Genomic DNA, 12,500 nt, shown 5'->3' on the forward strand with positions numbered 1-12,500 from the left:
TAAAATAAGTCAAAGTCTTCTTAAATTAAGTCAAAATGATCTTTCGAGAGAGCACTAGGTAAGTCTTTTCATACTAAAAACAATACTAAATAGATTTTTTGATCTTATTTTAAGATTAATAACACTTGGTTAGATTTCATTTTTTGCAGTGTAGAATATTATAATACATTATAATACATGAATAGTATATTATAATACATGAATATAATATTATAATACATTATAATACATGAATAGTATATTATAATACATTATAATACATGAATAGTATATTATAATACATTATAATACAAAACTGAATAGTATATTATAATACATTATAATACATGTGCAGTGGGCAGAATGTAAGCATGTCTGCATGTGATATGACATGACATAAGCTGAACAGCTGTTTTGAGTCAAGGCTATATATTAAGCCTATTGAATAACTTTATGGTATAGAAGACAAACCATTTTGTGGAATGATGCATCATATGAAATTTGATGAGCGGCAAAAGCAAATGTATGCTTCTTTTACCAATATATTTACCAATATATTTAACAATATATTTTGCATTTCGTATCCAAACAACGGCAAACTTGACAGGGCACTTACTGGTGCCCGTAACAACACACCTGCCGAGTCTGAAATCAATCCCACGAACAGTTGGACAGATATGCAGTTAACACACAAACACACAGAGTGGCTACAGTAGAGCGGTGTGTGTGTGTGTGTTACCTGTAGTATGAAGTATGTTTGTTTGAGTGCTTGTGTGTGTGTGTGTTACGTGGTTTAAGTTCAATTTGTTTTTCTGGGCTTCTCTTGGCCTGCTCTGTCCCTATCGTTTGTGTAGGTGGAGACTGGGCGTGTGACTTTCTATTGTGACACAGTCGACTGATGGCCGGCCCACTTCCAAGATGGGTCTCTCGCTCCTGACGGACGCTGGCTGGCACTTTTAGTTTACTCTTTTCTTAGTTGAACTTTATTAAATTATAGTCTAAAGCACTTTGTTAATAGTTTTGGTATTGTTACTTTTTTTTAGTTGAGCGGTTGTAAATGTTTTGTTTAATTTTTAGTTATAGGTTCAGGGAGTATAGGTCATTTTAGTTTTCCGGAAGACTCACGTTTATCAGGCAGGCAAACACCCCATTTACCACCAGTAAGAAAGATTGAATTTTTCCTTTTGACTTTTCCTGTCCTGTCTATGTTGCAACCGTCTCATGTTTGTTTTCTGACCCACATTGTGACCATCGGGAAAATCCCTCTTATGCTAACTTCCACCACAGCATATAGAGAAATAAATGTTTTCCCGTTACACCGAAGCCCTGTGACTTTCTTCTGTTACCTTTTCATATGTTTTGAAGTGAATTTGTAACAGTGTGTATGTACTGTGTGTGTGTGTGTGTGTGTGTTACCTGTAGTATGAAGTATGTTTGTTTGAGTGCTTGTGTGTGTGTATGTACTGTATGTGTGTGTGTGTGTGTGTGTGTGTGTGTTACCAGTAGTATGAAGTATGTTTGTTTGAGTGCTTGTATGTGTGTATGTACTGTGTGTGTGTGTGTGTGTGTGTGTGTGTGTTACCTGTAGTATGAAGTATGTTTGTTCGAGTGCTTGTGTGTGTGCATGTACTGTATGTGTGTGTGTGTGTGCATGTACTGTATGTGTGTGTGCGCGCTACCTGCAGTATGAAGTGTCTGTCGTTGCCGTTGTTCATGCTTAGGTCATCATTCTTCAGGTGTGCATCAAAGCGACTCAGGAATTCTCTCTGCTTGCTGATGTCAGTGGCCAAAATCAGAGAATTCAGGCGACCCTCAAAGCACAACCTACACACACACACACACACACACACACACACACACACACACACCAAAGGCAGATTACACTCACACACACACACACTCTGTGACCAATGTGTGCATTTCAAGATTACACTCACACACACACACACACACACACACACACACACACACACACACACACACACACACACACACCAAAGGCAGATTACACTCACACACACACACACTCTGTGACCAATGTGTGCATTTCAAGATTACACTCACACACACACGCACACACACACACACACACACTCTGTGACCAATGTGTGCATTTCTGCAACAGTCCTCTTGGCAAGTTTGTTTTTATGGCAATTCAATGCGCTTTTCATCAACAAAGAATCGTAAATAATTGTAAATAAAATAGTAAATAAAAGCATAAAGACTTCAAAACTAGCAAAGAACATGATAAGTCTATAAGTAAAATACATAAAACACTGAGGGGTAGGATTTATCAAGTATTGCTAGCTAGAGTGCTGTGTACCAAGTAATGCTAGCTCACAAATTACGGTAGGGGGCGAAGAAATTAGTGACTAATTTTCTAACGACTAATCTTTCGACTAATTTTTCGATTAGTCGACTAATCTAAACGACTAATTTTTTTTTTTTAAATCAAGTGTTTGTTATTTCGTTGTGTCCATTTCATTGTGTCCATATTTTTATTATCTCAACTGAAGGGGAAACATAAAATATAGATCACTCTACTTTTGTTAGAAGCTTATTAATAAGTGAACTGTTCAAAAACATTATGTGTAAAAAAAAAAAACAATCACCCATTTAAAATGCTACCATCAGATCTAATGTCAGACCTTTGATATACTTTATTTGTATGCCAGTGTTGCAATGGACATAGAGAATGTTCAATGTTTGTCAAACTTCTTTGACCTGAGGGCCGATCATGGCACCTACATGAACCCACCCCCCATCAAATTATCATTATATCACATCACAATTATTATTGTTATGCTATATTGTTATACATGCACTTCAAAGCAGCCAATGTTTAAAGTGTAAAAAGTAAAACAGAGGACTGCTTTACCAATGTAAAATATAATTACAATAGTTTCATTGCTTTTGCATGGTTACATGATAAATACTTCTCAAAACAACAGCAATTATATGGGTGCCATTGTTTTGGGATGTTTCCCTCATGCAAGCATCATACACTGGTAGGCAAATGGAAAGAATATTGACATGATATTTAATTATGCCACAATAGCTTTTGGCCATTTTATTCAAATTTGACTATACAATACAATGCTAGATAGTGTATTAGTCTGTGCTCTGTTTTTATGGAAGTTGCATAAATCCACATTGTTCTATTAAATGTTGTTTCATAATTAAATAGACTTCCAATAAGTGAATCGGAGCTTTGCTACCAACGTTATCGAGTGGTTTCAGTTTCGCTCGCGCACACGCATGCATTGAATGAACGCTCATACCGCAATTTAATTGTATGCCTCTACTGTATGTTTGATGACACTGATTGCAGAAACATTTGTTTTCTTTTTCTGTCGGTCCGTGGTTCCTTGATCAATTACGCAGCAAATTATCAGACGAAGCCCCGGGAATAATTTCACTCCACCAGCAGTGTCCACGTTGCGGCCGGTGCTCGTCCGCGGCCCAAAGTTTGAGAAACGATGGTCTAGCCAACTTTGAAAGGCGACAGGAGTTGAGGACTTGTCAGCATGTTCAAAACAAGTAGGCTACAGGCACTTTGTGCGTCTTACCACATAGGATACCTCACTTTATCTGTTGGCTTGAACGCAAAAAAATATCCTATGCATCGTGACTTATTGAACATGGGAAATAACGCGCACCTCGATTGTTGGTATCACGGGCAGCGCATATTCATTTTAATGTTTTTTTTTGTATGAATGAATAAATGACACGCCGTTGCGTTGTCAACGTGAGCCACTCTCTTCACTTCATTTATTGCAATTTCCACAATACTATATTAGCATTGTGGAACTAGCGTAATAGCTTAAGGTCCCCCGCTTAACTGCCTAATAATGAATCGCGCTGAAAGCAGGCAGGCACGCAGCTTTGCTACATGCGTTTCCACTTGCGACCTTAGCAGGGTTTAAAACATGACTGCCAAAGTCTAAGTAGCCTGTTTAACATCCAAAGACAGTCGTCCTTTTCAAGAGTTAATAACATTACAGTGAGCCATTTGAGACGGGAGACCAAAAATAAATAGGTGGTTAATAGTAAAACGACTCTTCGACTAAAAAAAATTGCCGTAGACTAATTTTCATGGTCGATTAGGTCGATTAAGTCGACTAATCGCGGCAGCACTAGAAGAAATATGGAAGAATATTAGAATATTAAATATTTTTAACTGTAGGATGATTTGTAGCTGTAAAACCGATCCGTATCCGTAGAATAGATTTCTAAGTGTAGGGCATATTTGTAATATTGACAATTACTTGTACAGATAATTTTTACAGTTACAAATAACTTGTACAGTTTCAAAACGTGACACACATACAAAACATTTGATTCTGATATTCTTCCATAGAGAAAGGCGCTGATTACCTGATGAGCTACAGGTATGATTAACAGCACGTAAAATGAAGAGGCACAGCGTTTGCTTTCTGCACTTTGGCCGCACGCGCGCATGCGTGCGTGCCATGGCGCTGTTAACACTGCGTTTGCAATTATACGTACATGTTACATTTTTACATGTACTGTGTTCTTTTAGCAGACACTGTTGTCCAAAGTCAACTGTGACATGTCAACTGTATTACATATTGTCCCTGGAGCAACTAGGGCTTAAGGGCCTTGCTCAAGGGCACAACTGCGGAAGCCGGGTACTGAACCCACAACTTTTCAGGCTACTGCACGCTAGCCCAGCTCCTTAACCAGACACACACACACACACACACACGCGCGCATACACGCACACAAAACAAACAAACACACACACACAGCCACACAAACAAACACACACACACAGCCACACAAACAAACAAACACACACACAGCCACACACACACACACAGCCACACAAACAAACACACACACACACCTGTCCTCTACGGGCAGGTGAGACAAGAGGCCGGACTCTCTCAGGATACACACTCCCAGCTTCCAGTGATGGTTCTCCAGAACAGCACCGTCCTACACACACACACACACACACACACACACACACACACACACAGAAAAGCATTAATCAGAACCAGAAAGTTAGCAACTCAGGTTTACTGTAAACTAGGGCTGTCAAAATAACTGATTAATTTCGATTAATTCATTTGAGAAAAAATAACTGATAAAAAAAAAATAGCGCAGATTAATCGATTTCATATGACCTTTGACCCCTAGCCATTCTAGTCAGTAACAGACTGTAAAAGGAAGGAGAGAGAAGAAAATGTGCTGCCTAGATCATTGATTGGACCATTTACTTTTAAAAAACGCCTTGATGGTGTTGATAAAAATAAAGAGTTAATTAAAATAAAGTCCTCTGCAATGTTGACTTTGAGGGGAGTGTTAATTTATTTTCATTGTGTCCCCTAGGTTATATCTGTCATGAGCTCTCTCTCTGCCTGGTAACACGTGCTGATTGAAGTCTGATGACCTCCACCTGTTCCTGCTCTGCTCTGCCTCACCCTCGTTACCTACCAGCTGCACTGCATTCACCACTCATCATGCCCTCTATATAAAGCCTTGCTTTTCAGTCCACACTTGTCAGATCGTCTGCAACCAGCACCAGTTACCTGCCTGTTTATTGAAAACGCCTCTGACTCTTTGCCTGTGATCCCGGACCCGCTCGACTACTTCTGTGTTCTCCAGCCCCGGTAATCTTGACCTGCCTTCCGTCCCTCTTCTACGAATACCGCCTAGTCCTTGACTGTACTGCTGCTTCGTTTCAATTGCTGTTGTGTGTGTGTTTCCCCCAGGACTTCCCGGATCATCCAGCTCCTGCCTTCGCTGTTCGGCTACTGGGGGAACACACACACGCAGACTCTTGGAACTCCTGTACCCCCCCCGGAACCCCTGAAACCCCCAACCCTTAAATAAACTTTTGAACGTGACGCAATTGTGGTCCTCGTCCTGTTTGGTGTCTGACAGTACGATCTGACCAAACATGGACCCAGCGCACGGTCGAACCAGCATGGAAACCGACGAACCAGAACCACCCACCGCCATGCAACGCCTGGAAGAGACAGAGAGAGAGGTAAACCGCAACACTGCTGACATTGCCTCCCTACTTCAAGCCGGCTTGAGCCAGCGTCAGCAGTTCCAGCAGCAACAGCAACAACTTGCAATGATCATTCAACTTCTCACCAACCTTTCTCCTCTGCCTGCTCCCACCGGCCCAGCCCCAGCCAGCCTGCTCACCGGCCCAGCACCCGAGTCTCCTGCCCAGTCCACTGCTACCGTGGCTGCCGGAGTCCCAGAACCCAGGATCGGCAATCCAGAGCGGTTCAGCGGCGACCCAACCCAGGTACGGGCGTTCCTGACGAGCTGCCGTGTCCAGTTTACCCTGCAACCCAGGACTTTTGCCACTGAAGGGGCGAGGGTCGGTTACGTGATCACTCACCTGACGGGCCGAGCTCGACTCTGGGGAACGGCGGAGTTCGAGCGCCAGACCCCAGCATGTGCAACCTTCAACCTATTCGCAGAGGAGATGCTCAAGGTATTCGATTTGGAATCCACAATAGCCGAGGCATCTCGGATCCTGATGAGTATTCGCCAAGGCAGAAGGACTGTTGCGGATTACTCCATCGACTTTCGAACCGTGGCAAGTCGAAGCTCCTGGAACATGGAAGCATTGGTGGATGCTTTCCTCCACAGCCTGGCGGACTACATAAAGGACGAGCTGGTTTCCCATGATCAACCCCCCACTCTTGATGAAGCCATTGCTCTGGCTGTCCGCATCGACCGCAGGATCCAGGCCCGCCGTCATGAGAGAGGGCGCCAGAGTCCATCCACCAGCACACGGAGTGTCCCAACTGCCCTTCTGTCCGCACCTGCCACACCATCTAGCCAGCCGGACCAGTCTGAACCGATGGAGATCGGCCGCACCTCCCTAACCCCTGCAGAGCGCCAGCGACGCATCACCTCCAGCTTGTGCCTGTACTGTGGTGGTGATGGTCATCGAGTCGCCACCTGTCCAGCAAAAGCCGGAGCTCACCAGATGTAGGAGGAATCCGGATGAGCTCAATGAACATTCAGCCCTCCATCAGCCGTAAACCCCTCATCCAAGTCTGTCTTCACCTGTCTGATTCCACCCACACCCTGGCAGCCCTGGTGGACTCTGGCGCAGAAGCAAACATTATTGACACAGGACTTGCTCGTCAGCTGGGCTTGGAAAGCCATCGCTTGTCCACTCCTGTTCCAGCCCGGGCCCTGGACGGTCACGCAATTGGCACAGTTACCAGCATCACAGCCCCCATCTCAATGATGGTGTCAGGAAACCACCGAGAGACCATCCGCTTCCACCTGCTCAGCTCTCCAGGCCAACCCCTAATCCTGGGCTACCCTTGGCTCCGTCTCCACAATCCTCACCTCGATTGGGCCTCCGGAACTGTGAAAGAGTGGGGAAATGCCTGCCACCTGACCTGTTTGCGTGCTGCCTCGCTGCCCCCCGGCTCAGTACCCCCCAGCATTGCCCACGACATTTCTAATGTCCCTGAATGTTACCATGGCCTCCGAGAGGTGTTCAACAAGACCAAAGCCACATCTCTGCCCCCACACCGTCCGTACGACTGTGCCATTGATCTCCTCCCTGGGACTGCTCCACCCAAAGGTCACCTCTACTCACTATCCCCTCCTGAAAGAAAAACTATGGAGGATTACATCAGGGACTCCCTGGCAGCTGGACTCATCCGCCCGTCTTCCTCTCCTGCTGGTGCCGGGTTCTTCTTTGTGGGAAAGAAAGATGGTTCTCTTCGCCCCTGCATTGATTATCGAGGTCTGAATGATGTCACAGTGAAGAACCGGTACCCTCTGCCTTTACTCACCTCTGCTTTTGAATTGCTCCAGGGATCCACTATTTTCACCAAACTGGACCTTAGAAATGCTTACCACCTAGTGCGAGTAAGGGAGGGTGACGAGTGGAAGACAGCATTCAACACCCACACCGGCCATTATGAGTACCTGGTAATGCCATTTGGCCTCACCAACGCCCCAGCGGTATTCCAGGCGCTGGTGAATGATGTGCTGCGGGACATGCTGAATAAATTCGTCTTCGTGTACCTGGACGACATCTTAATTTTCTCCAGAACTCTGTCCGAACACACCCGTCATGTCCAGCTGGTTCTTCGACGGCTCCTGGAGAACTCTCTCTATGTCAAGGCGGAGAAATGCGAGTTCCATGCTCAGACTGTGTCATTCCTGGGATACATCGTCGCTGAAGGCAATATCCAGATGGACCCCGCAAAGGTCTCGGCAGTTACCTCCTGGCCAGTTCCGGGGAATAGGAAGAAGCTGCAGCAATTCCTCGGTTTTGCCAATTTCTACCGGAAATTCATCCGGAACTACAGCTCCGTCGCCGCTCCCCTCACAGCTCTGACCAGCATCAAACACCCCTTTTCCTGGACCCCAGAGGCCAACACAGCCTTTCATACCCTCAAGGCCCGGTTCACCACTGCCCCCATCCTCCAGATGCCGGATTCAGACCGGCAGTTCGTTGTCGAGGTGGATGCCTCAGACGTGGGAGTCGGGGCCATACTCTCTCAACGGGCAGAGGAGGACAACAAGTTGCACCCCTGTGCATTTTTCTCTCGCCGGCTTTCACCTGCAGAGCGCAATTATGATGTTGGAAACCGTGAGCTGTTGGCTGTCAAGCTTGCCCTGGAGGAGTGGCGTCACTGGCTGGAGGGGTCCACAGTTCCGTTCCTGGTCTGGACCGATCACAAAAACCTCGAATACATCCGCAATGCCAAACGTCTTAACCCCAGACAGTCCCGCTGGGCCTTGTTTTTCACCAGATTCAACTTCACCCTGTCATACCGCCCAGGTTCTCGGAACACCAAGCCGGACGCTCTCTCCCGTCAGTTTCATAAGGATGACGCCCCTTCCCAGGAACCTGCATCAATTCTGCCCGATCCCTGCGTCGTAGCTGCCCTGACCTGGGATATCGAGGAGGAAATTCAAGAGGCCCTCCGTGACCATCCCAGTCCCAGTGCATGCCCAGACGGTCGTCTCTTCGTCCCAGATAATTTGAGGTCCCGGGTCATACAGTGGGGACACAACTCCCGCCTTGCCTGCCACCCGGGCTCCGCCCGCACCTGCCATCTCCTTGCCCAGCGCTTTTGGTGGTCGTCTTTGAGAAGGGATGTCCGAGAATTCGTCCGTGCCTGCCCCACCTGCAATCAGAACAAGTCCTCCACTCGGCCCCCCGCTGGTTTACTCCAGCCCTTGCCTGTGCCCACACGACCCTGGTCCCACGTCTCCTTGGACTTTGTAACTGGCCTCCCACCATCAGGTGGGATGACTGTCATTCTCACTGTGGTTGACCGGTTTAGCAAGATGGCACACTTCATTCCCCTCCCTAAACTGCCATCTGCCAGAGAGACTGCCCAGGCTGTTCTTGATCATGTCTTCCGTCTACACGGGCTGCCCAGGGATGTTGTCTCTGACCGAGGCCCGCAATTTACCTCTACATTCTGGAAGGAGTTCTGCCGTCTTCTAGGGGCCACAGTGAGTCTCACCTCTGGGTTCCACCCCCAGTCCAATGGTCAATCCGAGCGGGCAAACCAGGAGCTGGAGAAGGCGCTGCGGTGCATGGTTTCTCGCAAACCCCAGGCTTGGGCACAACAACTGATGTGGATAGAGTATGCTCACAACTCCCTCACCTGCTCTGCCACTGGTATGTCACCTTTCCAGTGTGTGTATGGCTACCAGCCCCCCCTGTTCCCCAGCCAGGAAGGAGATGTGTCCTGCCCGTCTGCCCTCGCCTATGCCCGCCGTTGCCGTCGTACCTGGTCACAAGCTCGTGCCACGCTACTCAAGTCAGCTGTCAGCTATGCCACTGGGGCTAACCGCCGAAGATCGCCGGCACCCGCCTACCGTGTTGGCCAGAAGGTGTGGCTGTCAGCCAAGGATCTCCCACTGCGGGTGGAATCGCGTAAACTGGCACCTCGATTCCTCGGCCCGTTCCCTATCCAGAGGGTCATCAGCCCAACCGCAGTCCGGCTCCAGTTGCCAACCTCCATGAGGGTGCACCCTACTTTCCATGTTTCGAAAGTCAAGCCGACGCATGAAAGCCCGCTGGTCCCCGTGCCGCTTCCTCCTCCTCCTCCTCGCCTCGTTGACGGTGGGCTGGTGTACACCGTTCGACGCCTGCTTCGGTCCAGACGGCGAGGTAGGGGCCTCCAGTATCTCGTCGACTGGGAGGGCTATGGACCTGAGGAGAGAACCTGGGTGCCAGCCAGTCGGATTGTGGACCGGACACTCATCGCCGACTTCCACCGTCTGCATCCTGATCAACCTGCAATCCGTAGGGGCCGCCCCAGAGGGGTCCCTAACCGTCCTGCCCGCCCGGCTTCCTGTCATGTGCCTGACCCTGACCCTGTCTCGGTACCTGTCCCGTCTTCTGTCCACGACCCTCCAGCTCCCTCCGAGGATGAGGATGTTCACTCGGACCGCTCGGAGGAATTCTAGCCCTCCACCGGCTCCCCTCCGCCCTCCCGACGTGGTGTCACTCTTGGGGACTTCTGGGGCCGTCCCTTAGGGGGGGGGTTCTGTCATGAGCTCTCTCTCTGCCTGGTAACACGTGCTGATTGAAGTCTGATGACCTCCACCTGTTCCTGCTCTGCTCTGCCTCACCCTCGTTACCTACCAGCTGCACTGCATTCACCACTCATCATGCCCTCTATATAAAGCCTTGCTTTTCAGTCCACACTTGTCAGATCGTCTGCAACCAGCACCAGTTACCTGCCTGTTTATTGAAAACGCCTCTGACTCTTTGCCTGTGATCCCGGACCCGCTCGACTACTTCTGTGTTCTCCAGCCCCGGTAATCTTGACCTGCCTTCCGTCCCTCTTCTACGAATACCGCCTAGTCCTTGACTGTACTGCTGCTTCGTTTCAATTGCTGTTGTGTGTGTGTTTCCCCCAGGACTTCCCGGATCATCCAGCTCCTGCCTTCGCTGTTCGGCTACTGGGGGAACACACACACGCAGACTCTTGGAACTCCTGTACCCCCCCCGGAACCCCTGAAACCCCCAACCCTTAAATAAACTTTTGAACGTGACGCAATTGTGGTCCTCGTCCTGTTTGGTGTCTGACAATATCTGTGGCCTGAAATGCCTTGTATGTGAAAAAAAAACTTCTTCCCGAAGCACTTTTGAATTTATTTCCACAGCATATTAGGTCATATCATAGATTATTATGGCCATTATTTGAACAGTGAAAATAATAATAAAAAGAGTTTTTGAACTTTAATGTCACTAATGCTGATTATTCAATAATTCATTTGAATTTAAATATTTAAAATACTTTCACAGCAAAAATGATATATGCGATTAATTTAGATTAATTAATCACAGAGTATGTCATTAATTTGATTACATTTTTTAATCGATTGACAGCCCTACTGTAAACACATCTGTGCATTTGTGTGTGTGTGTGTGTGTGTGTGTGTGTGTGTGTGTGTGTGTGTGTGTTGTGTGGTGTGTGTGTGTGTTGTGTGTGTGTGTGTGTTGTGTGTTGTGTGTGTGTGGTTCACCTGGTACAGCAGGGCCAGGTAGTGGTTACTTTTGATGAGGAAGTCTTGCGTAACACCAGGGTGACTGAGGTCATGAGTGGCGGCTCCCAACAACGCAAGCAAGATATCCCAGGAGGTTAAAGACTGGGCTAGCTACACACACACACAGAAAACATAAGATATCCATAGTGACTGGGCTAGCTACACACACACAAACTCACCAGTGTTTCCTCTACGTTTATTTCAGCATGGCGGCTCCCCACGGTTTAATTAATACCGCCACGGTATCAGAATCAGGGCAGACGCACATTTGCTTTTTAAATAATCCTGCAACGTATCCTCCCCTGCTGGCTGCCGCTCACATTGCAATTTAACAGCCTAAACTAGTCAGAGGTTATTATGGCCAGTTTCAGTTCACATATTATATACTGTGTATTGATGTAGCCTATTTAAAACATTAACTTTCTTCTCAGTGTTTCCTCTTCTTTTAGCGGTGCCACTGCTTCAGAATTAGGGGAGACGCACATTATTTCCCTGACGCATAGTTAAATGCCTTCCGCTGGCTGCAGATAATTGCAGATTAACAATAAACAGCAATGCTAATCCGAGGTACCTGTCTAGTTTTATTCCATAAATATATTGTTTTTTGTAGACGTTAGTGGCATGCGCCATCAAGAGCTTCCATGTGCTACACATGTTTGTCAACATCGCAAAAACTACGGGTAGCCTACAATTTTCACACTTAGTGGAAAGGTGTAGCACAGGCTGAGGAAATCCCATTCATTTCTGGAGCTGATCCTACTCAAATGGAACTTCAATGTATTTCCCATATCGTAGCCTATTAGCTCGCAGCAACAGCGGAAATTAAACTTGGAGAGTTAAGTGGCTGTCTCTCTGCGGAGACTCTGCTGTTACATTAGTTCAAATTAAATCAAATCAAATGTTTATTTGTCACATACATTATACAGGTAGCCTATAAATGCAGTGAAATGCTTGTTCCACTGACTCCAATACTGTGCAAAGGA

At 47.1% G+C, this 12,500-nt stretch overlaps 1 protein-coding gene across 3 annotated transcripts in view; it reads right to left on the reverse strand.

The window, feature by feature from the left end:
* Nucleotides 1-12,500, reverse strand: part of LOC121692633 (high affinity cAMP-specific 3',5'-cyclic phosphodiesterase 7A-like) — a 41,040-nt gene that overhangs the window by 8,923 nt on the left and 19,617 nt on the right. For 2 of the 3 annotated variants that reach the window (XM_042071380.1, XM_042071382.1), the window contains 3 exons: nt 11,497-11,628; nt 4,850-4,941; nt 1,659-1,803 (listed from right to left, as the gene is read on the reverse strand). In XM_042071380.1, the coding sequence (XP_041927314.1) occupies nt 1,659-1,803; nt 4,850-4,941; nt 11,497-11,628 (369 nt within the window). The remainder of the gene's footprint in view (nt 1-1,658; nt 1,804-4,849; nt 4,942-11,496; nt 11,629-12,500) is intronic. The other variant, XM_042071381.1, reaches the window with a different exon arrangement.

The sequence above is a fragment of the Alosa sapidissima genome, chromosome 19 (genome assembly GCF_018492685.1).
Source record: "Alosa sapidissima isolate fAloSap1 chromosome 19, fAloSap1.pri, whole genome shotgun sequence".
Lineage (NCBI taxonomy): Eukaryota > Metazoa > Chordata > Actinopteri > Clupeiformes > Clupeidae > Alosa > Alosa sapidissima.